At 37.2% G+C, this 27668-nt stretch overlaps 1 protein-coding gene across 2 annotated transcripts in view; it reads left to right on the forward strand.

Moving 5' to 3' along the window:
* Nucleotides 1–12909, forward strand: part of YES1 (YES proto-oncogene 1, Src family tyrosine kinase) — a 72183-nt gene extending 59274 nt beyond the window's left edge. For both annotated transcript variants that reach the window (XM_045849938.1, XM_045849937.1), the window contains 6 exons: nt 1230–1385; nt 1563–1742; nt 5552–5628; nt 6448–6601; nt 9389–9520; nt 10563–12909. In XM_045849938.1, the coding sequence (XP_045705894.1) occupies nt 1230–1385; nt 1563–1742; nt 5552–5628; nt 6448–6601; nt 9389–9520; nt 10563–10771 (908 nt within the window). In that variant the 3' untranslated portion in view covers nt 10772–12909. The remainder of the gene's footprint in view (nt 1–1229; nt 1386–1562; nt 1743–5551; nt 5629–6447; nt 6602–9388; nt 9521–10562) is intronic.
* The last annotated feature ends 14759 nt before the right edge of the window (nt 12910–27668 follow it).

Raw genomic sequence — 27668 nt, forward strand, 5'->3', positions numbered from 1 at the left:
GAATGATGTGCTAAAGTCCAATTATCATCATTTGAGTCTTTATGTTTTACTGGTATAGTGTTTACATTGGAGTTCCATCTCATGACAGCTAAATACAAAGGTAGATTGTGACAGTAAATAAAAAGGCAAAACAAATATTTGACTTATAGACATTTATTAAAAAGGTAAAGCTAAACACTTAAAAAGCTGTATCACATGTCCTTTTGGTTTCTTTTCCTCTTCGTGGGCTGGACTACATAAGACTTCCAGAAAATATAAATGCAGTGAGATTTATTTATTAAAATAAATCCAGTGAAGATGCATTTTTCTTTTCCTGAAAAATTAACCTATAGCAACTATAGATATTCTTCAGATTTTCCAAGGCTTTGAAAGGTATTTCGTGATAGATTTTTCTGTCTTAAAAAGTTTTATTGATAATTTGATACTTAAATGCTTCTGAAAGTCTTGAGATGATTAATGCTAGGGGAGAAGTTTCCATGGCATTTTATTCAAAGACAGTTAAAAGAGTCCATCAAGTCAGCCTCCAGTGTTAACATTGATCAAACATGTTGCCAAGCACTGGCATCAGTTGTAATTCCACTTGTTAAGAAGTGGGTTTGCATGGTTAGTTACTTGTTGAGAATGGGAGGGAACATGTCTGACTTACAATGAAAAAGATTGTATAAGCAGGATTCACAAATCAAGCTATTTAAAAATTTAGGATTTCCTGTTTTTCTGTCTCCTTTATTTAAAAAATATGCTCCCTGAAAGAAGTTTTTCCTTGATTTTTGGTGTGCCTCTTATATTAGTGGTTATTAAACATAACAGTTAATGTTAGCATTCTTGTTGGAAAAAAATAAAGCACAGTAGCCACAAGTACAACTTTTGAGGCAGCCAGAACTAGGGTTTGAATCCCATCTTTATCACTTACTAACTGGGTGACCTTGAGAAAGTTGCTTAATTTTCTAAGACTCATTATATGAGATACCTGTAAAGTACCGAATTAGCACAATAGCTGGGACATAAGTATTCAATAAATAATAACTTCTAAATGTAATTAACAAAATGTTTCATTTCTTGTGTTTCGCTTCTTATGTACAATTCCCTTTTCATGTGTTGTGCTTTTATTTTAAAAAATTGATAGATCATGTTTTTGTTTTCTATAATTTAAACTTTTTAAAACATTGATACACTACATGTACCTTAATTTTTGTGATTCATTTTACAGTATAGTTTATTCATTTATCTAGAGCATGCTGATGGTTTATGCCATAAGTTAACAACTGTATGTCCAACTGTGAAACCCCAGACTCAAGGTCTAGCAAAAGATGCGTGGGAAATCCCTCGAGAATCTTTGCGACTGGAAGTTAAGCTAGGACAAGGATGTTTTGGTGAAGTTTGGATGGGTAAGAACCCCAAATGTTTTGTTTTGTTTTGTTTTGTTTGACATTTTTTTTAGCCATAGATCAAAATGCCACAGTTTATAAAATATATTGAAATATTTGAGGTAACTGCTGCTCATTGAAATTTGATGTGAACTTTTTAAAATATAGATCAAAATAGTAAAAGTGTTGTTTCTCTAGGAACATGGAATGGAACCACAAAAGTAGCAATCAAAACACTTAAACCAGGTACAATGATGCCAGAAGCTTTTCTTCAAGAGGCTCAGATAATGAAAAAATTAAGACATGATAAACTTGTTCCACTATACGCTGTTGTTTCTGAAGAGCCTATTTACATTGTCACTGAATTTATGTCAAAAGGTACGTGTATATTATGTATCTCTTATGATGTCCATCTTAATGAATTTTTTGAAAACAAGTCTTTTATGCATACAGATTTCTGTTGTATAGTGTTTTCTAAGATTTTTATATAGATATTTGAAAAGAAAAACCTGACATTTTGTTTAATGTAACAGCTGGTGATTAGCTCCAGTTTTTCCAAAAGATATTACAAAGTTTAAAAGGAAAATAAGCAAGCTGAATTTATTTTGAAATTAAATAGTCCTTTATTCCACTTGATTAAAGGAAATGGAATAGCTAGGAAGTAAAAGAGAAAGTCTTTGTAAAGTTGAATTAAAATAATGCAATCAGATTTATATTTTTGGTACTAAAGCAAAGAAATCAGGTAAAGTTAATTTTTATGACATTTTAATATAAACATAATCTTCATGCTCAGGGCTCCTAGAAACTTTGTTTTTTACTGCTGTCAACTGAAATGGCTTCATTACCCTGGACCCCAAAGTGGGATCTTTAGTTACAGGATTAGTTAGGACCAGGGTAAAGGTAGGCAGAATTGTTGCTCTTCTCTCTTTTTCCCCTTTGCTGATGTGCTGTAGAAGAGGAACCAGTCACAAAATACAATAGGTTCGCTTGTTACCCTCTTAAATTTCAGCTACATTTTTTCCTCTTAATAAGTCACTCATCCATAGCTGACACTGATTGTGTTATCTTTTTCCAGTAGTCCATCTTGGCCAGCTTTATAGTTCCATCTAGTGGTGATAGGTTCAACTACCAGCTTCCCATTTGCCATAGGAAATGTTCCCCCTAAAAGGGACAGAGGAACCAAAAGGTTAAAAGAACTGACATAGCCTACTAATTGATAGCCAAAACATACCTAAGTCCCCAAAGTACAAGGCACTTTTTTGGAAGGAAAATCCTACAAACCACTGCCAAATATCCCATTTAAGAGTGCATTAGATGAACTAGAAAAGGAAGAAAAGAGACAACAAAGAAGTTTAAATGAATATATTGATAGCATAACCATATAATGGAGGTAAAGCTAATGGTCCATTAGCTTTATATATTGATTTCAAGAGTTATTTTATTGGGGGTAGCATGGTAGAAGTCTGTATTGTCAGGTTGCTGGGTTAGGATTATTTCTAGATGGGAGATTCAGGATGTAAGATTGCAAATGTCCCTTCTAGGTTTTAAAACTCTCATCCCCATCATGCTATTCAGGTGCTTAGCAGTTGGCCATCCAACTTATTGCTTCAAGTGTGTCCCCATAAATCCACTTTTTTGGCCAGATGGGTCTTCTTGTTGCTTCTTGTTTTCATGAATTTATTCATGTTATTTCCTTTACCTGGAATTTAATTCTCTACTTCTTGACCAGTCCATCAACTATACTTCCTTTAGGCTGTACTTAAGTCAGGTGTTAGAAGCCTTCTACTAATCTATCAGTGTGTCATGATCATTATATCCTCTGAAATCTTTGTAGTCAACTACTCTACAGATTACTAACAACCAAAATGTGAATGCTTCATATATATGACACTTTGTTATTTATTATATCAAAGAAATAAAGATACCCAAATAACTAGATTAAATTTGAAAACACCTAAACTTGTGAAGAGTTAATTTTTAGTATAAAAGTAAGTTTATTATAAACAAACGAAGCTACAGGCTGAAGTATAATAAATTTCAGTAAGTATAATAGAAATTGAGGAAGAGATCACATATGCTGGAATAAATTGAGAAAAAATAGTACAAAAGACAAGTCTTGAACTGCCCTTTAAGGTTATGAAGGATATGGATGTGTAAAGGGAAGAGCTAAGAGGACTAAGGAAATGGGAAACAACCATAGCTAGTAGAAAGACTAGTAGTAGAAGTAGTAGAAGAAACTAGTTGGGAATAAGGCTTAGAGGGCTTTTAATGAGACAAGCTTAAGAATTACTTTGAATCAATTTCACTATTATTTATTGATTCACTGCCAGGCTCCTGAATGAGCTTCACAGGGTACATGAACTTCCTCTGAAGTTGTGTGTCAATTTTTGCATATTTATGTGTGCTTTCTGGAAAGAGTTCATAGTTTTCATCAGATTCTCAAATAACTTATGAACCAAAAAAAGTTAAGGACCACTGTTAAGATCCAAAATGTTGTATGATAAGTGGATATAAGAAACATTTGAAGAGGGATGGGCAGTTTTTGTGATTGGGTAAAGATTGGAAAAGAATTATCAAAATGATACAATTTTTAATCCTGGATTTCTTTTTAAAATATATGTCAAATGTAGAAAACTTCCTTTCTAAGATTTTATTTATTATTTTTTAAGGAGAGGGAAGGAGGGCCAAAGGAAAGGGAGAGAAACATCGTTGTAGGTGGGGGAGATATATCACTTGGTTGCCTCTCGCATGCCCCCAGCCAGGGACCTGGCCCACAACCCAGGCATGCGCCCTGACCAGGATTTGAACCAGTGATTTTTTGGTTCGCAGGCCAGCACTCAGTCCACTGACCCACACCAACCAGGGCAATTCCTGGATTTCTATGCTCTGTATCTTTTGCATTATTTAGCACTTATCTATTGTTACACCGAATAATGTTCCACTTAGTGTATTGATCAAAGAATTGTATTTTCTGCTTTTTTCTATATACTCTTCATTACCATATATTTATATGACATCAGTCTGTCCTTCAGGCTAAGAAAAAGAAGCATCCCTTCTTTTGTTTAAGGATAGTTCCTTTACTGCATCCTTGATGTTTCTTGATCCTTAACTTACTTTAAAAAACAAAACCCTCCCTTTATCTCCAACATCTGCTTTTCACCTACTGTCTACTCTTTTGCTTCCCTTCACAGCCAAGATTTTTTATAGAACAGACAGTACTCCCAGTCTCCACTTCTTAACCAGCCATTTACTCTTTTTAAAGCTATTCTAGATTATTTAATGTCAACCGTTTTCATAGTATTTCTTAAAAATTATATAAAGAATAGTATTTTTTTCAAACATATAAAGAATATTATAAAACACCCAGGTTCCTACCATCCATATTTAATGAATGTCTACAATTTTTTATATTTTCTTCAGATCTTCTAAGGAAACATCACATTAATGATCTAATTGAATCCTTGTTTTTAACCCTCCTTGAGACCTATTCTCCTTTTAGCCCTTCTTTTTAGCCCCTTTGGACACATTTCCCTTCAAAGGTAGCCCCATTTTTAAAGTTGGTGCTTACCTTTCCCATCTGTGTTATCCATGTTGATATACGGGGTTGGCCAAAATGTCTGTAGGGTTTTTCCCCATAAAATAAAAGACATTTTTTCATTTTCACCAATAACTTTATTAATTTTAAATATGTTGGCTATTTCCAGTGTGGTTTAACCTTGATTGTTTTCAATTAATGTCTCAATTTGATCCCTATCAACTTCACTTGGCCTACCTGACCGTGGAGCATCGTCCAGTGAGAAATCTCCAACATGAAACTTTGCAAACCACTTAACACATTTGATCAATCACAGCACCTTCACCATATACTGTACAAATCTTTTTTGTGTGTTTCAGTTGCACGTCTACCTTTCTTGAAATAATAAAACATAACAGGCCGAAAACGTTGCATATTTTCTTCCATCTTTAATATTAAAATGGCTACACAAAAAATTCACTAATTTTGATGTTATTTTTCAAATGTGCACTGATATGACAGCTGTCACAATACAGTCTAACAAAATTGTTTGAAATGAAGTTAAAGACAACTAAGCACTACTAGAGCCATATTATGGAAAAGAACAAATGAGCTTATATCATGATGTGATTTATTTGCTTATTTTCCATGAATGTTTTACTGTCTCTTATAGGGAGCTTACTAGATTTCCTGAAGGAGGGAGATGGAAAGTATTTGAAGCTCCCACAATTGGTTGATATGGCTGCTCAGGTACTTGTATATCTATATACATGTGTCATCAGTTTGAATTGAAATGTGCATTCAAAATGAAAAGTAATTTTAGTAGAATACTACTGTTTATATAATGAAATCATGGAATTTTCGAGTTGAAAGAGACAGATAATCCAGTCTGATCTCCTTGTTATAGATAATGTAGTATCTGAAGACTAGAGGTATCTGACATTTAGGTAACATTAGTATTAGAACCAGGTATGTGACTGCCGTTACACTGCTGTCCTGAATCATATGGCCTTTCAGAAACATACTGCATCCACAAACATAAAGTCTATTTGTATTTATATTTTAACAGATAAATTTTAAGACAGTGAATGATTGCTGTTCCAAAGGAAATAGTAGTTTTGGAAATCTAAAGTATATGATGAAATATAGAGAAATTTCATACTAAGAAACTGTATGTGTAAGACTTAGCATATGGCAAGCCTAGTCCATACTCCTGAGTTCGGGGCTCATAGACACTTTATAGTAGAGGCTGGCAAACTGTTTTTGTAAAACTCCAGAAATTTAGGCTTTGTGAACTACATACATCTCTGCTGTTTCTCCTCCCCTTCTTCCTTGTCTCCTGTCCTCTTCCTCTTCTTCCCCTTCCCTCCCTATCTTCCTATCTCATTCACCCTCCCTATCTTCCTCAATTATAGTGTTTTCTATTTTCTTCCTATTATGTGCTAGATTATGCCCTGTAACCATTATCTCCCTTAGAGATATATAATTTTTCAGTGATCTTCTCAACATAAACCAAAATTGTTTTATCTCTCCTTCCCTTTATATATATATGTCTTGTTTTTCCCCAAGATTGCTGACGGTATGGCATATATTGAAAGAATGAACTATATTCACCGAGATCTTCGAGCTGCTAATATTCTTGTAGGAGAAAATCTTGTGTGCAAAATAGCAGATTTTGGTTTAGCAAGGTTAATTGAAGACAATGAATATACGGCAAGACAAGGTAAAATTATTATATTTTTAATAGGATTTATTGGGATGACATTGGTTAATAAAATTATATAGGTTTCAGGGATACAGTTCTGTAATACCTCATCTGTGTATTGTATTGTGTGTTCACCACCCCAGGTCACATTTCCTAAAATTACTATTATTGAAAAAAGTTTTTTCCCTCTGACTGCTTGGTAGGAGCTGCCCTGGTCCCCCTCCATTGTGGGAACAATCAAGCCTAATGTGTCCAGTAATAATTTTTAGACTCCCCAGAAAACATGGGGAATTCTTCAGCCTCATGCTTCATTTTTTAATATTTAGGGAAACATTTTGGGGATGCAGACTACTGCCAACCACCATCTATAGTTCCCAGGTTTAACCCAAATAATGTCTTGGTAATACATCTTCTTCCCAGCTCTGTACTCATTGTAGAACCAATTGCCATCAAGCATCTCAGTGTTCAGGCAGTTATGGTGGATGGCTGTCAGCCAGACTAAAATTATTTTTTAATAAATGCTTGTAACCTAACGTTCAGTAGATTTTCTTAGTTACTATTCTTTTGAACATACAGGGTTTTACAGAATAAGAATAGCTCTAGATTCCTCAGGCGCGTTAAACATTGGTTTTAATTATAAGATTATACACAGTAAATGATACCACGGCTTTCTGGTGGTTATTTCCCTGAGGAAGAACTTGACTGGGTATTCTTTGCATCGTAAGTATAGCTCCCTTTACACTGTCTTTACACTTGTTTTTATATTCTTTTGGCATGCCAACAAATAAACATTTTAAAATTCCTTTTGTAACAACCTCAAACTCATCCAGATTTTACTATACCAAGGACCAGAAAAGGTCTATTTGAAGCTAATATATTAAATAACATATAATTTTATAAAGGCTTTGGAAACCACTTCTATGACAGATTTACAGTAAGTATTTATATAACATTGTGATGAAAAGCATTAGAAAATGAACACTATAAAAGGATGAAGGAAGGAAACTTGTGGAAGTTAACATAAGTCGATTGTGTCTGCTTCTCTAAACTCTCATTCAGTACACACTTAATGAACACACATATAATAATATGCATATGGAAAGAATATGGATTTTTTAATTCCAATTCCATCTCTCACTAGCCCAGAGATTTCAAACAAGTTATTAAACTTTTTTGACTAAGCCTCAGTTTCCTCACTTACAAAGATTGGATGGTAATGTTTATATTTCAAGATTGTCGTGAAGCTTTAATGAAGTAATAGATGTATAGTGCCTGGCATTATCTAACATAGCAGATGCTCAGTAAATACTAGAGCTCACATTTTAGTGGGGAAGGTAGACCTATAAATAAATAACTATAAAGCAAATATTCAATAATTTAATGTGAAAAGACTATATGGAAAACACTTTAGGAAAGCAGAGAGAACTATAAAGACATCACAGAGGGGATGGCTTGAGAGCAGAGCCTCTCAGAGTTTAAGTTAGGCAGAGATTAAGTAAAGTAAGGTCCAGTGCCCATCACCACAGAGGTTATCCATCCTGCATGAAACCTTCAGTGATATTTCATACCTACAACAAAAGATGCCTTGTCGTTCATGATAATTTCAGAATAAAGGGCATACCTATAAATTAACAATTTTAGCTTTTTTGAATTGATATATAATCTTCTCTTTTTTTTTCATCAAACTGTGACTTTTTGTCATTGACTATATTGGTACACAAAGTATAGGGAACTATTGTCTTAAACCATAGATTCTCAACCAGTGATATTTGCCCCATAGGGAATATTTGGCAGTGTCACTATCTTGAGACATTTTGGGGTTGTAACAGCTGGGAAGCTGCTACTGGCATCTAGTGGATGGAGGCCAGGCATACTGCTAAACACCCTACAATGTAGAAGCTAGGCCCCACCAAAGAATTATCCAGCCCAAAATGCCAGTAGTCCCAGTTTGAGAAACTCTGCCTTTAGCACAGTGCTTTCTTTTCAGCCTCCATACCTCTGTGCCAGTCCCTCCAGCTAGAGTATCTTCCTGTTCCTCTGTAATTTTTACCTATAAAATTCTAACCATTCTTTAAAGTTTAACTTAGTTGCCCCCTTTCTAATGAAAACTTTTGTGACTGTGCTAGTGAAAATTGATCTTCTCTTTGACATCTAAAGAACTGTGTTACAGCACTATATACATACATACAGAAATAACCTGAAGTATGTAAGACTCCTAATGTCACCACTGTAAGTATAAAAGCTTCACAAAGTCTGTTTTTCTTTCCCATAACAATTATCATAATGCCTTGTACATAAAAAGCATACAATAAAAGTTTGAGTAAATTAATATAGGCTTCTAAAAATGACAGTACAATAAAATTTTCCGGAGAAATACCATAAAATTAAAAAGAGACTGTGGTTGAAAACCAATAGATAGTAGAACCCAACAGAATATGCCCTCTTCAACCAATGGTTAGCTATAAATACTAGGTGATAGACTTACTTAAAAGTTAGAGGTCCTATAATATGTTTTTGATTGCTTCTTATTGGAGTTTCTACATCCGTTTTCTAGAATAGTATTTGTACCCACCAACAGTACTTCTTTTATGTCATTGAATATCTTATCAGGAAGAAATGTAACATTTTAATATCAATTTTAAATGTTAAAAATGTTTCCTATTTATCTTGTGCTTTTGAAGAATTTAACAGTGATGGCACATACAATGAGAATATTGCCAGCAAATTAGCCTTCCTTATGCCTTATTTATACAAATAGATTTTTAAAAACAATTTACTTAAGCAGAATTGTCAATACTGTTTTAGGTGCAAAATTTCCAATCAAATGGACAGCTCCTGAGGCCGCACTGTATGGTCGATTCACAATAAAGTCTGATGTATGGTCATTTGGAATTCTACAGACAGAACTGGTAACAAAGGGCAGGGTGCCATATCCAGGTAAGCCTCCATTTTATTAGCACTTGGTTATCCCATTAGTGACTTTGGTTATCCCATTAGTGACTTTAACTGGAATTTATTAGGATCAGAAATATAAGGCAGAAGGCCTTTTTTTCCTCTCTGTTTTTTTTCTTCCCTCCCTTCCTCTCTTTGTTTTAGCATTGGATGGACAGCAAACTGATATGGCAAGCATGAGGTATGCCCTGCATTCAGCTAAGCTTTCTCCCTTAGGGCATTTTCCAAAAGGACTATTTACCTCTACTCTTCTTTCAGATAATAAATATATCTTCAGTATTCTGGGTCATCTTTCCCACACCCACAACCCCCCTCTTCCAGGCCCTATCTTATAAATTGTGATAACACAGGGTGAGCTGTAAATGAGGAAGGGGGGATTACAAAGGAATACAATAAAGGAACTTTGTAATAACTAGAAGAATGTCAAATAGATGATACTAGATAAAGTGTTTCAGGAAAGTAATTTGATATAAAGTCACAGTAAGTATATTTGACAAAACCAGGACTATACCTCTTCTGAATTCCCATGAAAGTCCTTTCAGACACTATCTTGCCACTGTTCCTCATTAGCCCAAGTTTGGTAATGAATAACTGTTAATATCAGAACTTTGAAGTAGCACCCTAAATTTTCATTAATCAAATGGGATTGGCTTTTGAAAGTCTTTGGTGTTGAAAGTAAGGTTTTAGGTGGAATGAAAAAAAAAATTAGACATTCTGAAACAGTCCAGCATTTTTTAAGCTTTTCTTGGTATGCTTTGACATTGAAAATTTATTTCTTTGTTAAAATAATCATTTCACTAAGTAAACTTAATATACTTTGAATCAGTTTGTGCTTAGGGGATTTGTTCTGTTCTTTTTTTCTCTAATTTTATTGAGAAATGACATACATCACTGTATAAATTTAAGGCATATGGAATGATGGTTTGAACTACATATATTATGGAATGATTACCATAGTAGGTTCATCGTATGCTAGTGGTGTTTGCCATCATTGTTTTTTAATGCTTAATTTTTTTTAATGTGTTAGGTATGGTAAACCGTGAAGTACTGGAACAAGTGGAACGAGGATATAGGATGCCTTGTCCTCAGGGCTGTCCAGAATCCCTACATGAATTAATGAATCTTTGTTGGAAGAAGGACCCTGATGAAAGACCAACATTTGAATATATCCAGTCCTTCTTGGAAGACTACTTCACTGCTACAGAGCCACAGTACCAACCAGGAGAAAATTTATAATCCAAGTAGCCTAATATTTTATATGCACAAATCTGCCAAAATGTAAAGAACTTGTGTGGACTTCCTCACGTACAGGAATCAAAAGAAGAATCTCCTCTTCACTCTGCATGTTTTTAATGGTAAACTGGAATTCCAGATATGGTTGCACAAACCACTTCTTTGTTCTTGTTCCAAGTGTTAAACTCTAAAGTACCAATGATGAATTTTCCAACTTAATTCAGGGTCCAGAGAAAGTATAGCTAAGATACTGATGGTAGCATGACAATGAAGAGCAACAAGGCTACTGTTCATAAGTCACCTCCTTTATTTTATTACCCATACTCAGAATTGTTAATAGAAAATTGTTTATCATTATAGACAAAACTTGGGAAGAATGAAGTTATACCATAAGGAAATCGAAAATCAAGGAATTTCATGGGACCAAATGATTCCATTCCATTTTAAAATTTTTCTTGCATTCATTCTTCTCAAAAGTTTTTTCTAAGTTGAAGTTAATACGCAGTTTTAATATATGCCTCCCTTTCATGGAAATGAGCGAGATTTTTAGAAGAAAAAAGGAATATAAACAACACCTAAAAGCTTGATTAAAGGTTAGCTAACAGCAGTGAGATTTGAAAGTAAAATGCACTATGTTAATACTCAAACTCATGTAACTGGAAGGTAGAACTTTTACACTTTATTTTCTGAAAAGCTCAGTTTAGAATAATGAAGGTAACTAGAAAGCAAGTTAATCTTGTATAAGTGTGCATTGATTTTTTTTAAAAAGGCGATATATAATTGAAATTATACTATCCAGTCCAAGGAGAAATCTTTTAATCTTTAGAATAGCATGGAAAAAAATGAGCCCCAACATTTAAATAGGTATTGTGAGATACTGCTAAATATGTATTTATGGTGATGGGTGCCACAAATGTAAAATATCACTAGATCAGGGACTTGAATGCACTTTGCTCTTATTGCATATAGACTAACAGAGAGGAAAATGTATTTAAAAGAAATACGAGAAAAGAAAAATGTGAAAGTTTTACAGATAGAGGAGATGGAATATTATGTTTAATGTTGATTTATGGAGTGACAAAATGGCTTTGCTGGCACTCAAAGCTTCTCACTTATCTATTTTTTGAAATTTTAAGAAATATAAGGTATAATTATAAGACTAATCTAACCATAAACACTAAGTGACTGGTACAGCCTCAAAATAACTAAGTTAAGGCTTCCCACTAATTTCAGTGATACAGCTTTTATGCAAAATATTTTTTAAAATCCAGTTTTCAAATTTGTGTTTGAATTTACATTCACTTTTTAAATATACTTAATGGTGTTGCATTTTTTTCTCTTTTAGAATTAGTTGATTTGTAGAGAAAAGCTTATTCAGAATAATAACAGTGGTAAAAGGGGGGACATTTTTGCCCATTTAAAATTACACAAGTAAAACAAATAGAATAAGACTGATTTTTATGACTAACAGAAATTCCAAAATATGAATTTGAATAGCAGGATTACTAGCTTAAGGATCTAGCGAAGGAACTGAATCTGACAAAGTCTGGTATTTATGTTTTAAAGTACTCTTTTATCGGCACACTCTACAGAAAGCAATACATTCGGTCTCCATATTTTAGGAATATAATTTTTAACTGCCATCACTTACCTGATCATTAAATTTAACATCCTGTGCTATGGTATCTGTGTTGAAATTCAGACCATTTTAAAATGTGACAGTTGAACTTTATGAAAATTGGCAACAGTTCTGGTACTAAAAATTGTGGTGGTTTCTTATGTTTACGTAACCTGCTTGGTATTGAATCCCTCTCCAAGAGGAGCATCCTATGAAAACTGCCCTTAATGTCTGCATCCTGTGACATCAGATTTTTAAAGGGCTTCATGTGAACTATGGTTTAATTTTTCTAGCATTAAACAAGTATAACAAAATTATATGTTTATGTACTAATTCTGTTCAGAAAAAATAAGCAGGGAAAAGTTGTATTCATTAGGTTTTTATTAGGTTTTAACTGAAAGGACCTGTTCCTTATAATATCAGTTGTATAGTAAGGAAATAACACTAATTCAATGTGTATTCGGTTTAAATGGTTATGTATTTTTAAATTGCCAAGAAAAATAAACAGCTTTGTACATTTGAAGATTTTTTTCAACACCTTTTCATCTTCAATATCTTAATGTGGAACCTGACCCTTACCAAAAGAAAAAAAAAGTTGATAAAACAATCTTTTAGCACACTTTTTTAAATGAATAATGGTAGCCTAAAACTTAATATTTTTATAAAGTATTATAATACTGTTTTGTGGATAATTGAAATAAAAATTCTCATTGAATGTACCCATTTGTCTGTTTTGCCACTATTCATACTTTCTCATCAGATTTTTTTGATAGGTATTTAAAACAAAGTATATACTAAGTTTTTTTTTCCATTAGAAAAAGAAGTGTTCCGTTATAACTATTGAGCAGAATTTAGTCGATTCTTTATTAAGTTCAGAACATTACTGAGCTCATTCTATGTGGTTAGTATTCCATGTCAGGTGAGTGACATTTTTATTTTTTTAAGTTAAACCAGCAACTACAGGTAATGTACAGAGAAACTTAAGCGATTTAAGCTATTCATAGAGAATCTGTGTCGAAGGATATAAATTAGAAAAACAACTTTTGATCATAAGGAATTAAATTTTTTAAAAATGAAAACACATGAGCCTTATTTCTGTGTGTGTTTTAATTTCTATATGTATAATGAAAATAAAGTTATACTAAATTATGAATGGGCAATCAAAAGCATTTGTTACTTTCAATAAGGTGTTAATTAGTATTAGCCTTTATTATATGTTATCTAAAATCATTAGCTTTGCTTTCCCTAATGATTTCAGAAGAGTAACATTTAATTAAACACATAATTTAGTAGACATTTATTAAACTTTTTATAGTATAGTGTTAGCCCCTTAATATTTTCCTAGTTTGCTAGTTACCTTTTAACTTTGCAAGTAATTTTTGACGTTTCACTTGTCTATCTGTATGTTCTCTTTTTTTATGCTTAGAAAGTCTCTTGCATCCCAAGATTAAATATTTCATGTTAAATTTTATACTTTTCTTTTTTATTAATATAAAATTAAAATATTAATATAAAATTTTTATTCATTATGCTACTACAGTTGTCCCATTTTCCTTCTTCACTCCCCTCCACCCTGCACACCCCCTCCCACCCACATTCCCCCCTTTAGTTCATGTCCATGTGTCATACTTATAAGTTCTTTAGCTTCTACATTTCCCATACTATTCTTACCCTCCCCCTGTCTATTTTCTACCTACCATCTATGCTACTTATTCTCTGTACCTTTTCCCCCTCTCTCCTCCTCCCACTCCCCTGTTGCTAACCCTCCATGTGATCTCCATTTCTGTGGTTCTGTTCCTGTTCTAGTTGTTTGCTTAGTTAGGTTTTGTTTTTCCTTTAGGTGTGGTTGTTAATAATTGTGAGTTTGCTGTCATTTTACTGTACATGTTTTTTATCTTCTTTTTCTTAGATAAGACTCTTTAACATTTCATAAAATAAGGGCTTGGTGATGATGAACTCCTTTAACTTGACCTTATCTGAGAAGCACTTTCTCTGCCCTTCCATTCTAAATGAAAGCTTTGCTGGATAGAGCAATCTTGGATGGAGGTCCTTGTCTTTCATGACTTGGAATACTCCTTTCCAGCCCCTTCTTGCCTGCAAAGTCTCTTTTGAGAAATCAGTTGACAGTCTGATGGGAACTCCTCTGTAGGTTACTGTCTCCTTTTCTCTTGCTGCTTCTAGGATTCTCTCCTTCATTTTAATCTTGGGAAATGTAATTATGATGTGTCTTGGTGTGTTCCTCCTTGGGTCCAACTTCTTTGAGACTCTGAGCTTCCTGGACTTCCTAGAAGTCTATTTCCTTTGCCAGCTTGGGTAAGTTCTCCTTCATTATGTTTTTGAATAAGTTTTCAATTTGTTGCCCTTCCTCTTCTCCTTCTGGTACCCCTATAATTTGGATGTTGGAATGTTTAAAGTTGTCCCAGAGGTTCCTAAGCCTCTCCTCATTTTTTTGAATTCTTGTTTCTTCATTCTTTTCTGATTGGATGTTTCTTTCTTCCTTCTGGTTCACACCGTTGATTTGAGTCCCAGTTTCCTTACCATCACTATTGGTTCCCTGTACATTTTCCTGTATTTCACTTAGCATAGTCTTCATTTTTTCTTCTAATTTGTGCCCAAATTCGACAAATTTTGTGAGCATCCTGATTACTAGTGGTTTGAGCTATACATCTGATAGGCTGGCTCTCTCTTTGTGGCTTAGTTGTATTTTTTCTGGAGCTTTGTTCTTTCATTTGGGCCTTTTTTTTTTTCTTAGCATACCTGTTATGTAGTGCGGGGTGGAGCCTTAAGTGTTCACCAGGCCGGGGCAACCCACATCACTGCATTGTGACGTTGTATGTGGGGCAGGGGTCCGAGAGGGAACAATGGCACTTGCTCTGCTCTCTGCCGGTTTTCAGTCACTTCCCTTGTTACCCACAATCAAATTGGGCCCTTCTGGTGCAGAGTCCCCAGTGGGTGGGCTTGTGTACATCCAAACACCCTGTGGGTCTCTCCAACGAACTCTCTTGTGAGGCTGGGAGTTTCTCTCAGCACCTCAACCCCCACAGGCGTTTCCAGTTGGTGTTTTGAGACTTTATTTCTCTGCATTGGGACCTTGGGTTGCAAGGTCTGTTTCTTTCCCCAACTGCTCCTCCCAGTTTATCTGCACGTCAATGTGGGACCACCTGCTCCACCAGCCGCCACCTCGCCCAGTCTGCCAGCAGCAAATCCTTGCCTTGCAGCAAATCCTCTCCACCCAGCTGCCTGTCTCTGTGCCCCCTACCAGTGTGGATGAATGTTTTTTCTTTAATTCCTTGGTAGTTGGACTTCCATACAGTTCAATTTTCTGGCAGTTCTGGTTGATTTTTGTTTTTAAATTTGTTGTCCTTCTTTTGGTTGTGCAAGGAGGTAAAGTGTATCTATCTACACCTCCATCTTGGCCGGAAGTCCTCCATTATGAATTCTGAAATCAGCTGACAAAGTTCTCTAAAAAATTCTGTTGGAAATCTGATTAGGTTGTATCACACCTACAGTTCAGTTTGGAAAGAACTGATATCTTAATAATCTGCCAATTCAAGAACATGAAATTTCTCTACATTAGGTCTTTAATTTTTGTTTGCAATGATTTGTAGTTTCTGATATATATTTTTATTAAATTTGTCCCTAAGTATTTTATATTTTTGATGCAGTTTTAAGAGATACTGCTTTCTAATTTCAATTTTTAATTTTTAAATATTAGTATATCAAGTGTAATTGATTGTAACTTGATTTTATATTCTGCAAACTTGCTAACCTCATTATTAGTTCTAGTAGCTTTTTTGTAAATTCTACAAAGAAATTTTCTACAAAGAATATTGATCGTGTCACCCCAAAATAAAGAGGCTTACTTCATCATTTCTGATATGCCATTTATTTCTTTTTCTTGCCTTATTACACTAAGTTTCAGAACAAGGTCGAATAGAAATGGTGAAGCAGACAAACTTGACTTGTTCCCAATCTTAGGGAGAAAGCATTAATCTTTCACCATGAAATCAGATAGAGGTGTAAGTTTTTAGTAAATGCCCTTTAACTGGTTGAGGAAATTACTATTTTTTATTGAATTTATTGGGGTGACAGTGGTTAATAACATTATATAGGTTTCAGGTATATAATCCTATAATACATCTATAATATATTGTATTATATGTTCACCACCCCGTCTTCTCCCATCACCATTTGTCCTGTTCACCCTATTTTACTTCCTACCATCCCGCTTTCCCTGTGGTAATCACCTTACTGTTGTCTGTGTCTATGAGTTTTTCGGGCGGGGGAGGGGGGGTTGTGTTTTTTTTTTTTCCTTAGTCCTTTTGCCTTTCTCATGCAACCCCCTTATCCTCTCCCTTCTATTAGCTGTTAGTCTATTTTCTGTCTTTATGAGTCTTTTTCTACTTTGTTAGTTTATTTTGTTCATTAGAGTCCAAATATAGGTGAAATCATTGGGACTTGTCTTTCTCAGACGTTGTCTTTCGCTGACATTTCACTTAGCATAGTACTCTCCAGGCCCATCCATGCTATTGCAAAAGGTAAGATTTCCTTCATTTTTATGGCTGAGTAGTATTACATAGGATAAATGTACCACAGCATTTTTATCTACTCATCTACTGATGGGCATGTGGGCTGCTTCCAAATATTGGCTGTTAAAAATAATGCTGAATGAACGTAGGGGTGCATATATTCTTTTGAGTTAATGTTTCAGTTCTCTTTGGATATAGTCCTGAAAATGAAATTGCTGGGTCATAGGCAGTTCCCTTTTAAATTTATTGAAATAACTCCATACTGCTTTTCACAGTGGCTTCACCAATCTGCATTCCTTTCACAACAATACACGAGGATTCCCTTTTGTCTACATCCTCACCAACATTTGTTTGTTGATTTATTGATGATAACCATTCTGACAGGTGTGAGGACTTTATTATGTTGAGGTATGATCCCTGTATTCCCACTTTGCTGTGAGGGTTGTTTTTTTTTGTTGTTGTTGTTTTTTATTTTTGTTTTTTTTAGTGGGTTTTTTTAAAGTATATTTTATTGATTATGCTATTATAGTTGTACTCTTTTCTTTCTCCCCTTCATTCCTCTCCTCCCTGCACCCCCGTCCCACCCTCTTACCCCCGCCCTTAGTTCATGTCCATGGGTCGTACATATAAGTTCTTTGGCTTCTCCATTTCCTATACTATTTTTAACCTCCCCCTGTCTATTTTGTACCTACCATTTATGCTTCTTATTCCTGTACCTTTTCCTCCACTTCCCCCTTCCCCCTCCCCGCTGATAATCCTCCGTGTGATCTCCATTTCTGTGATTCTGCTCCCATTTTAGTGGTTTGATTAGTTTGTTTTCATTTTTTAAGTTCAGTTGATAGTTGTGAGTTTGTTGCCATTTTATGGTCCATAGTTTTGATCTTCTTTTCTTAGACAAATCCCTTTAACATTTTATATAATAAGGGCTTGGTGAAGATGAACTCCTTTAACTTGACCTTATCTGGGAAACATTTTATCTGCCTTTCCGTTCTAAATGATAGCTTTGCTGGGTAGAGTAATCTTGGATGTAGGTCCATGTAGGTCCTTGCCTTTCGTGACTTAGAATACTTCTTTCCAGCCCCTTTCTGCCTACAAGGTTTCTTTTCAGAAATCAGCTGATAGTCTGATAGGAACCCCTTTGTAGGTAACTGTCTCCTTTTCTCTTGTTGCTTTTAAGATTCTCTCCTCCTCTTTGGCCTTGGGTAATGTAATTTTGATATGTCTTGGTGCAATGGCCCTCTTTGGGTCTAATTTGTTTGGGACTCTCTGAGCTTCCTGGATTTCCTGGAAGTCTATTTCCTTTGCCAGATTAGGGAAGTTCTCCTTTATTTGTTCAGATAAGTTTTCTGTTTCTTGCTTTTCCTTTTCTCCTTCTGGCACCTTTATGATATGGATGTTGGAATATTTAAGGTTGTCTTGGAGGTTCCTAAACCTCTTCTCATTTTTTCAAATTCTTGTTTTTTCATTCTGTTCTGGTTGAATATATACTTCTTCCTTCTGCTCCAAATCGTTGGTTTGAGTCCTGGTTTCCTTCTCTTCTCAGTTGGTTCCCTGTATATTTTCCTTTATTTCACTTTGCATAGCCTTTACTTCTTCCTCTATCTTGTGACTATACTCAGCCATTTCTGTGAGCATCTTGATTACCAGTGTTTTGAATTCTACACCTGGTAGGTTGGCAACCTCTTTATTACTTAGTTCTATTTTTGATAGAGCCTTGATTTGTCCTTTCATTTGGGCCATATTTCTTTGCCTTAGCACACCTGTAACATTGTAAAGGGGCAGAGCCTTAGGTGTTCACTAGGGTGGGGCAACCCACATTGCTGGGTTGTGGCGCTGAATGTAGGGGAGAGTCTGAGAGGGAACAGTGCCACTTGCTCTGCTCTCTGCTGGCTTTCAGTCACATCCTCTGCTACCCAGAAGCAAATTGGGCCCTTCTGTTGCTGACTCCCAGGCAGGTGAGTTTCTGTACATTCTAGAACCCTATGGGTCTCTCCAATGAACTCTCCTGTGAGGCTGAGAGTTTCTCCCGCCACTGCAATACCCGCAGGTTCTTACAGCCAGAGGTTTAGAGTCTCTTTTTCTGAGCTGGAACCCTGGGTTGGGTGGTCTGTCTCGCTCCCTAGTTGTTCTTCCCAGTTTATCTGCACGCAAAGGTGGGACTGCCCAGTCTGTCAGCTGCTGCCTTGCCCATCTGTTCCTCCAGCTGCTGCCTTACCAAGTCCTCTCTGCCCTGGCTGCCCATCTCCACCCCCTTTACCAGTTTGGATGAATATTTCTTCTTTAACTCCTTGGTGGTTGGACTTCCATACAGCTCAGTTTTCTGGCAGTTCTGGTTTTTGTTTTTTGTTGTTGTTTTTTTTTTAAATTTATTGTCTTTCTTTTACGTGTACGAGGAGGTAAAGTGTATCTACCTATACCTCCATCTTGGCCAGAAGTCTCTAGACTAGTACTGGTACTTATCAAATGTTTTTTCTGCATCTATTGATATTATCATGTGATTTTTAGCCTTTATTTAGTTTATGTGGTGTGTCACATTTATTGACTCACAGATATTGTACCAACCTTCCATTCCAGGAATTAATCACACACATCATGGTGTATGATTTTTTTTTTGATGTATTGCTGCATCTGTTAGCTAATACTTTGTTGAGGATTTTAGCACCTATGTTCATCAGAGATACTGGCCTATAATTTTCCCTCTTTGTATTGTCTTGATCTGCTTTTAGAATTATGATAATGCTGGCATCATAAACTGAGTTTAGGAATCTTCCCTCCTCTTGAATTTTTCAGAAGGGTTTGGGTAGGATTGATGTGAGTTTCTCTTTGAATGTTTGGTAAAATTCACCTGTTAAGCTACCCGGTCCAGTACTTTTGTTTGCTGGCAGTTTTTTGGTTACTGCCTCAATTTCATTAGTTATAATTTATCTATTCAGATTTTCTGATTCTTCCTGAATCAGTTGTGGAAGAATGTATGTTCTCTAGGAATTTATCTATTGCATCCAAAATGTCCAATTTATTGGCATATACTTGTTTGTAATATTTTTTTATAATTCTTTGTATTTCTTTGGTGTCAGTTGTTACTTTCATTTCTAATTTTATTTGAGTTCTATTTTCTTGGTAAGTCTGGTTAAAAGTTTGTCAATTTTGTTTAACTTTTTTAAGGAACCAGTGTTTGTTTTCATTGATCCTTCATATTGTTTCTTTGGACTTCATTTCATTTATTTCTTTTTTTAATATATTGATCATGCTATTACAGTTGTCCCATTTCCCCCCTTTCATTCCCTTCCATATCCTCTACCACCCACATTCCCCCCTTTAGTTCATGTCCATGTGTCATAAGTTCTTTAGCTTCTACATTTCCCACACTATTCTTGCCCTCCCCCTGTCTACTTTCTACCTATCTATGCTACTTATTCTCTGTACCTTCCCCCCCTCCTCCTCCCACTCCCTTGTTGCTAACCCTCCATGTGATCTCCATTTGATCTCCATTTCTGTGGTTCTGTTCCTGTTCTAGTTGTTTGCTTAGTTAGGTTTTGTTTAGGTGTGGTGGTTAATAATTTTGAGTTTGCTGTCATTTAACTGTACATGTTTTTATCTTCTTTTTCTTAGATAAGACTCTTTAACATTTCATAAAATAAGGGCTTGGTGATGATGAACTCCTTTAACTTGACTTTATCTGAGAAGCACTTTCTCTGCCCTTCCATTCTAAATGAAAGCTTTGCTGGATAGAGCAATCTTGGATGGAGGTCCTTGTCTTTCATGACTTGGAATACTCCTTTCCAGCCTCTTCTTGCCTGCAAAGTCTCTTGAGAAATCAGTTGACAGTCTGATGGGAACTCCTCTGTAGGTTACTGTCTCCTTTTCTCTTGCTGCTTCTAGGATTCTCTCCTTCATTTTAATCTTGGGAAATGTAATTATGATGTGTCTTGGTGTGTTCCTCCTTGGGTCCAACTTCTTTGAGACTCTGAGCTTCCTGGACTTCCTGGAAGTCTGTTTCCTTTGCCAAAATGGGGACGTTCTCCTTTAATATTTGTTCAGATAACTTTTCAATTTGTTGCCCTTCCTCTTCTCCTTCTGGTACCCCTATAATTTGGATGTTGGAATGTTTAAAGATGTCCAAGATGTCCTGGAGGTTCCTAAGCCTCCTCATTTTTTTGAATTTTTGTTTCTTCATTCTTTTCTGATTAGATGATTTTTTTCTTCCTTCTGGTCCACTCCATTGATTTGAGTCCCAGTTTCCTTCCCATCACTATTGGTTCCCTACGCATTTTCTTTCATTTCACTTAGCGTAGTCTTGATTTTTTTCATCTAATTTGTGACCAAATTCGACAAATTCTGTGAGCATCCTGAACCAGTGCTTTGAACTATACATCTGATAGGTTGGCTATCTCTTGGTTGCTTAGTTGTATTTTCTGTGATGCTTTGATCTGTTTTTCCATTTCGGCCATTTTTTTTTTGTCTTGTTGCACCTGTTACATAGTGAGGAACAGAGCCTTAGGTGTTCACCAGTGCAGGGCAACCCAGTTGCTGGGTTGTGACACTGTATGTGGAGCGGGGTCTGAGATGGAACAGTGGTGCTTGATCTGCTCTTTGTCGGATTTCAGTCCCTTCTGCCGCTTCCCCCAAGCAAACGGGGCCTTTCCAGTGCTAATTCCCATGTGGTTCGGCTTGTACACATCTAGGACCCTATGGGTCTCTCCAACAAACTCTCCTGTGATGCTGGGAGTCTCTCCCTGCGCCTCAACCCTCGCAGGTGTTTTCAGTCAGTGCCCTGAGGCTCTATTTCCCAGCGCTGGGACCCTGGGACTTCCTGGTCAGCCAGGGCATTACCTCGCTTCACAATCCCATCCTCACTGGGTCTGCCAGTTGCCGCCCTGCACCCAGGGTCTGCCAGCCACCACCTGCATACCCAGGGTCCGCCCGCTGAGGTCTTGCGCACCCTTGGTGCCTTATGCGCCCGGTGCCACTGCTTTTTGTGCCACGACCCCTCTCCACCCAGTCCATCCAACTACCCCCTTCCTACTGGTCTGGATGAATGTGCCTGTTTTAACTCCTTGGTTGTCTGACCCCCATACAGTTCAATTTTCTGTCAGTTCTGGTTGTTATCTTGTTTCCAAATTGTTGCTGTCCTTATTTTGGTTGTGGGAGGAGGCACAGTGTGTCTATGTACGCCTCCATCTTGGCCAGAAGTTGTATTTCGTTTATTTCTGCTCTGATCTTTATTATTTCCTTTTTCTACTCACTTTGGGCTTTGTTCATTGTTCTTCTAGTTTCTTTAAGTGTAAGGTTAGATTGTTTACTTGAAATTCTTCTGGTTTCTTGAAATAGGCCTCTAATGCTAGACGTTATTACCCTTTTTGGACTGCTTTTGCTGTGTCCTGTAGATTTTGGGTTGTTGTGTTCTCATTTCACTTATTTCAAGGTATCTTTTGATTTTTTTCTTGATTTCATTGTTAATCCATTTATTGTTTAATTAACATGTCATATAGCCTCCCTGCCTATTTGTGTTTTCCAATTTTTTTGTGATTGATTTCTAGTTTCATACCATTATGATCAGCGAAGACGCTTTATATTTCAGTCTTCTAAACTTATTGAGACTTGTTTTGTGTCCTAACATGCAGTCTGTCCTAGAAGTGTTCCATGTGCTCTTGTCATGGGGTGAAATGCTCTGAATATATCAATTCAAATTAAATCCATTTGATCTAATGTGTCATTTAAGGCTGCTCTTTCCTTGTTGACCTTCTATCTGGAAGATGTATCTATTGCTGTAAATGGGGTGTTAAAATCCATACTATGACTCTATTATTGTCATACTCTCCCTTTATGTCCATCAAAATTAGTTTTACATATTTAGGTGTTTCTCTGGTGCATAAATGTTTATAAAGGTTACATCCTCTTGTTGGATTGCTCCCTTTATTATTCTGTAGTGTTCTTTGCCTTTTACTATAACCTTGGTTTTGAAGTCTATTTTGTCAGATATAACTATTGCTACCCCAGCTTTTTTCATTTCTATTGCATGAAATATCTTTTCCATCCCTTTATGTGTAGTTAGTTTGTATCTTTTGTTTTGAGGTGGGTCTCTTGTAGACAGCATATATCTGGGTCTTGTTTTGTTATCCATTCAGCTACCTTATATCTTTTTATTGGAGCACTTAAGGCATTTACATTTAAAGTGATTATTGATAAGTACATCTTTATTGCCATTTCATTTTCTGAACTATGTTCCTGTGTCATTGTCTCCTCCTCCTTTTTTTCTTCTTCTTGCAAGCCCTTTAACATTTCTTATAATACTGGTTTGGTGGCAACTCCTTTTGCTTTTTCTTGTCTTGGAAACTCTTTATTTCTCCTTCAATTTTAAATAATAGCCTTGCTGGGTAAAGTAGTCTGTGTTCTAAGTTCTTGCTTTTTATCACTTTGAATATTTCATGCCAGCCCCTTCTGACCTGAAATGTTTCTGTTGAGAAATCAGCTGTCAGTCTTACAAGAGCTCCCTTGTAAATAACTGTCTTTCTGTTGCTGCTTTAAAGATTCTGTCTGTCTTTAAATTTTGCCATTTTAATTATGATGTATCTTGGTGTGGACCTCTTTGGGTTCATCTTGTTTGGAACTCTACACTTCTTGGACTTGTGTGTCCTTTTCTATTACCAGGTTTTGGAAGTTTTCAGTCATTATTTCTTCAAATAGTTTCTTGATCCCTTGCTCTCTCTTTCTGGTACCATTGTGATGCATGTTGTCCCAAGATTACCTTAACCTATCCTCATGTTTTTTTGTTTGTTTGTTTTTGTTTTTTTGCTGTTCTGATTGGGTATTTTCTGCCAAATCACTGATTTGACCCTCTGCTTTATCCAACCTACTGTTTGTTCCTTCTAGTGTATTCTTCATTTCTGACTGGTTCTTTTATATGGTTTCTATGTCCTTTTTCATGCTGTTGTAGTTTTCACTGAGTTCCTTGAGCATCCTTATAGCCATTTTTTTTGAACTCTATATCTGATACATTGCTTGCCTCAATTTCATTTAGCTCTTTTCCTGGAGATTTCTCTTGTATTTTCATTTATGACATGTTTCATTGTCTCCCAATTTTGGCTGCCTCTTTGTGTTTATTTCTATTTATTAGGTAGATCTGCTATGACTCGGTCTTGGTAGGGTGTACCTACATAGTAGGTGCCCTGTGGGACCCCGTGGTGCAGTGTCCCTGATCACCTGAGATGGGTGCTTCAGAAATTTCCCTTATGTGGATTATGTGAGCCCTCCTGTTGTAATTGAGTCTTGATTTCTGTTGGCCCTTTCATCATGGGGTTGATTCTTAATCTAACTGACTGAAGATCAACTCATACCTCAGTATATGAGCTGCTCTGCAGGTGCTGACCACATGAAGCAGAATACACCTCAGCAAGGTGTAGTGCCTGCTGAGTTCTCCCTTTAGATAAGCTGCTTGTTGTTAAGCTACTTGCATCCTGCTCTGATGTTGTTTGAAGCTGATCACTGGGTGTGTTGGTTCAGGGGCCTCTTGGGAGGGACTCTCAGGCAAGGCTATGTCAGACATTGCCTGTAACTGGCCCTTGGCAACTTGTTTGCAGCTACAAAGTGATCCATAGTTCATCACTGCCTCTGCTGTGCATAGAAATGAACGAGCTATGCACCAAGGATGGCTTTTACCAGTACCATCCTGCCCATTTACTAGGGGCAGGTCAGCAAAAGTCTCAAGGCACCTGAGATCTGCCTCCACTTGCAGGCTGCCTGTTTGGCTCAGTCACTGAAAGAGCCCCTGGCAGTACCCAAATTGCATGAGGTAGGTTCTCAGTCATTGGGCAGGAGTGGGTGGTGTTCACCAGCTTGATACAGGTTCAAATTTGGTTTCAGTGGGTCTTAGGCCACTCAGCAAATGTCCCAGGTTATACGATACCTAGTTGCTACCTGCTGGGTCCTTGTACACCTTTGTGGTTGGGTGGGGTCTCATGGAGTAGTCAGGGTGAGGCCAGCAGAGTTTTTCAGGGCCAAACAGACCAAGATTTGGCCATGTGAAAGGAGGGTGTGCCAGGGAAATAATGTCTTCTGTCTTAGAGTCACATTACTCAGTCTGTCCCAGATTGTTTCTGGAGCCTATTCTCAGCAAGGTAGGTTGCTGGGGGAGCCCAGAAGATGGGGCTAGTGGATTTCCCATGAAGGGGAGTTGCTGGTCAAGGTTGGGGGGAAGAAGTGAGTGGCCCCCATCCCAGAGTAATACAAGTCAGTCTGTCCCGGATTCTGCCCAGACCTCATCAGTGTGACTCCACCAGGAGTCGAGAGGGTGGGGCCACCAGAAGCCCAGAGAGTGGGGCTAGTGGATCTCCCATGATGGGGAGGTGCCTCTCAGGTTCACAGGAAAGTGAGGAGAATGGTCCCCACTCCAAAGCCACATAGTTCAGTCACTGACATCCCCTAAGTCTGCCCAGACCTCTACCCCAGCCCAGACATCTGACTCCTCAGCAGGGCACAAGCTCTGCACGGTGGGATGAGAGGGAGTCTCGGAGTTATTGCATTCCCCCAGGCTGATGCTGTATGGAGGGGAGTGCTCAAGAAAGATGGAGTCTGGTGCAGGAGAGGACTCAGCTGGGATCTTGGCCGCTGACCCTGTAGCTCCCTAGTGCCACAAACCCCAGTTTCTCCTCATACAACTCTAGTCAGCTCCACCCTCCCTCTACCGTAGTTCAGGGTGAATGGTGCATTGGGCCTTTACGAGGCTGTGTGTGTCTCTAGCAGACTCCTGTCTCTCCCTAATAGACTCCCTGCTGATTTTCACAGCCAGATGTTATGTGTATGCCTCTTCCAGCTCTAGTGCTCTGGGCTAGGGAACCCATTTGGGGTTGAGAACCCGTGCTTCTCAGGAGGAACCTTCTCTGGAGGGAATATCTCTCCAGAACCTCAACTGCTACCCATCAGAGCAGGACTAGCCCTTTTCACATCTCGGCCCTTCCACCCCGTCTCAGTGTGGCTTCTGTACACCTTGGTTATAAGACTTCTCCTCAGCCAGTCTTCTGTTGGTCATTCAGTGTCGGGAGCCGACCAACAGCTGACCTTTGACACAGTCAGGTCAGGTGAGACGCATCTGCACTGCAGAGGCAACTGTGGCCAGATCTCCTGTCTATCTCTTCCTGTATGCCTGTCCCTGCTAGCAATAGGTGGTGGGATTTTTAGATACCTGTGGGTTAAAACAAAAAATCTGCACAATGCCTCTGATTCTGCGTGAAATGACTTGCTGACCACAGAATAGAGACCCCTAGCAACCCTAATTGCTGCCTGCTTCCCCCACCTGGGAAGTTAAGGACAAAATTAAACTATGGGCAAGCCAACTGCCAGAACACTGAAGGAAACTGTTGCTAGGAATGTTTCTTAGGGAGTCACCACTTAAAAGCTTAAGATTTATTAGAGCCACTACCCCTCCCACACCCTGGACAGGAGTGTAAAGAAGCAAGGAGTTCTAGTTGGAAATAATAATCTCAATACATGAAAACGAATACGAAATATGCCCCCCCAAGATGTATAAATTTAAAAACCTAGGCAAAAAAACAGTTACCTGAGACAAATTTAACCTCAACAGATAATAGTTGATTTCTCTATATCTATAAATCACCCCTTGCACCCTCTTAATTTAAACCAATCCCTAGAATCTTAATAGATACCTAGTTACTAATTGGCACCTGAAAGTTTGTGCCCGTATAGCTTCGTTGGCTATCTGATTAATGACCCTCTTGGTCAAAATAACCTTTGTCTAATATGGTTGATCTATGGGACCTTCTGTACTTTTTGGTTATTTCTTTGTTTAACGTGACTGATCTGTAAAACCTGTGTTTGTAGAAATTATTTCTATGGTAACCATTTCTGTTTTAATAATCACACTATGCACTGAATGTTGTATAACCTCCCCTATAAAAATAAAGTTTGATTTTTCTCGGTGAGTCAGTCAGGCCCTAAAAGCCTGGCTGTCTTCTGGCACCCCACCAGGTGTCTCGCTTCATTCGCTTCACCTTAGCCGTGCATCCTTTGGGGACCCTGAGACCCCGCTGAGGCTGGACCTCAGCTATTCAGGTCAATTACTCTTAGTTGTAATTCCAGTTTGATCCTGGGAGGTGGTGAATGTAACATGCACTTATTATTCTGTTATCTTGGATCCCTCCTCTCTTCCATCTTTGTCTCTTACCCTTACTCCATTCAGGTCTCTGATCAAATTGTACCTCTTTCCCTGACCACTCTCCCTAGACTGTTTTCCATCTATTTTTTAAGTGTTTAAAGATTTTATTTATTTATTTTTAGAGAGACAGGAAAGAAGGGAGAAAGGGAGAGAAACATTGTTGATCAGTTGCCTCTCACATGTCCCCAGCCAGGACCCTGGCCTGTAGCCCAGGCATGTGCCCTGACATGGAATTGATCCAGTGACCTTTCTGTTTCCTGGCTGGTGTTCAATCCACTGAGCCACACCAGCCAGTGCTGGTTTCCATCTTTAACTTCAAAACTCTCTCCCTGTGTCTTGATTAATTTTTCTACCTAGGAGTTAACTTCTTCGAATGTAACAGGGAAATGCTGAGGGAGTTTCCCCTATTGCTATTTTGCTAAGTTTTTTTATTTTTTAAATCATGAATCAGTTTGAGTTTTGTCAAATGCTTTTTAGCCTGTATAAAAATGATCAAATAGTTTCTCTTTTTTTAGTTCATTATTAATAGGAAGAATTGCATTGATTGATTTTTCTAAATATTAAACTAACATTGTATTACTAGGA

The sequence above is a fragment of the Phyllostomus hastatus genome, unplaced genomic scaffold (assembly GCF_019186645.2).
Source record: "Phyllostomus hastatus isolate PE091 unplaced genomic scaffold, TTU_PhHast_1.1 phas_contig_80, whole genome shotgun sequence".
In the NCBI taxonomy this organism is placed as follows: Eukaryota; Metazoa; Chordata; class Mammalia; order Chiroptera; family Phyllostomidae; genus Phyllostomus; species Phyllostomus hastatus.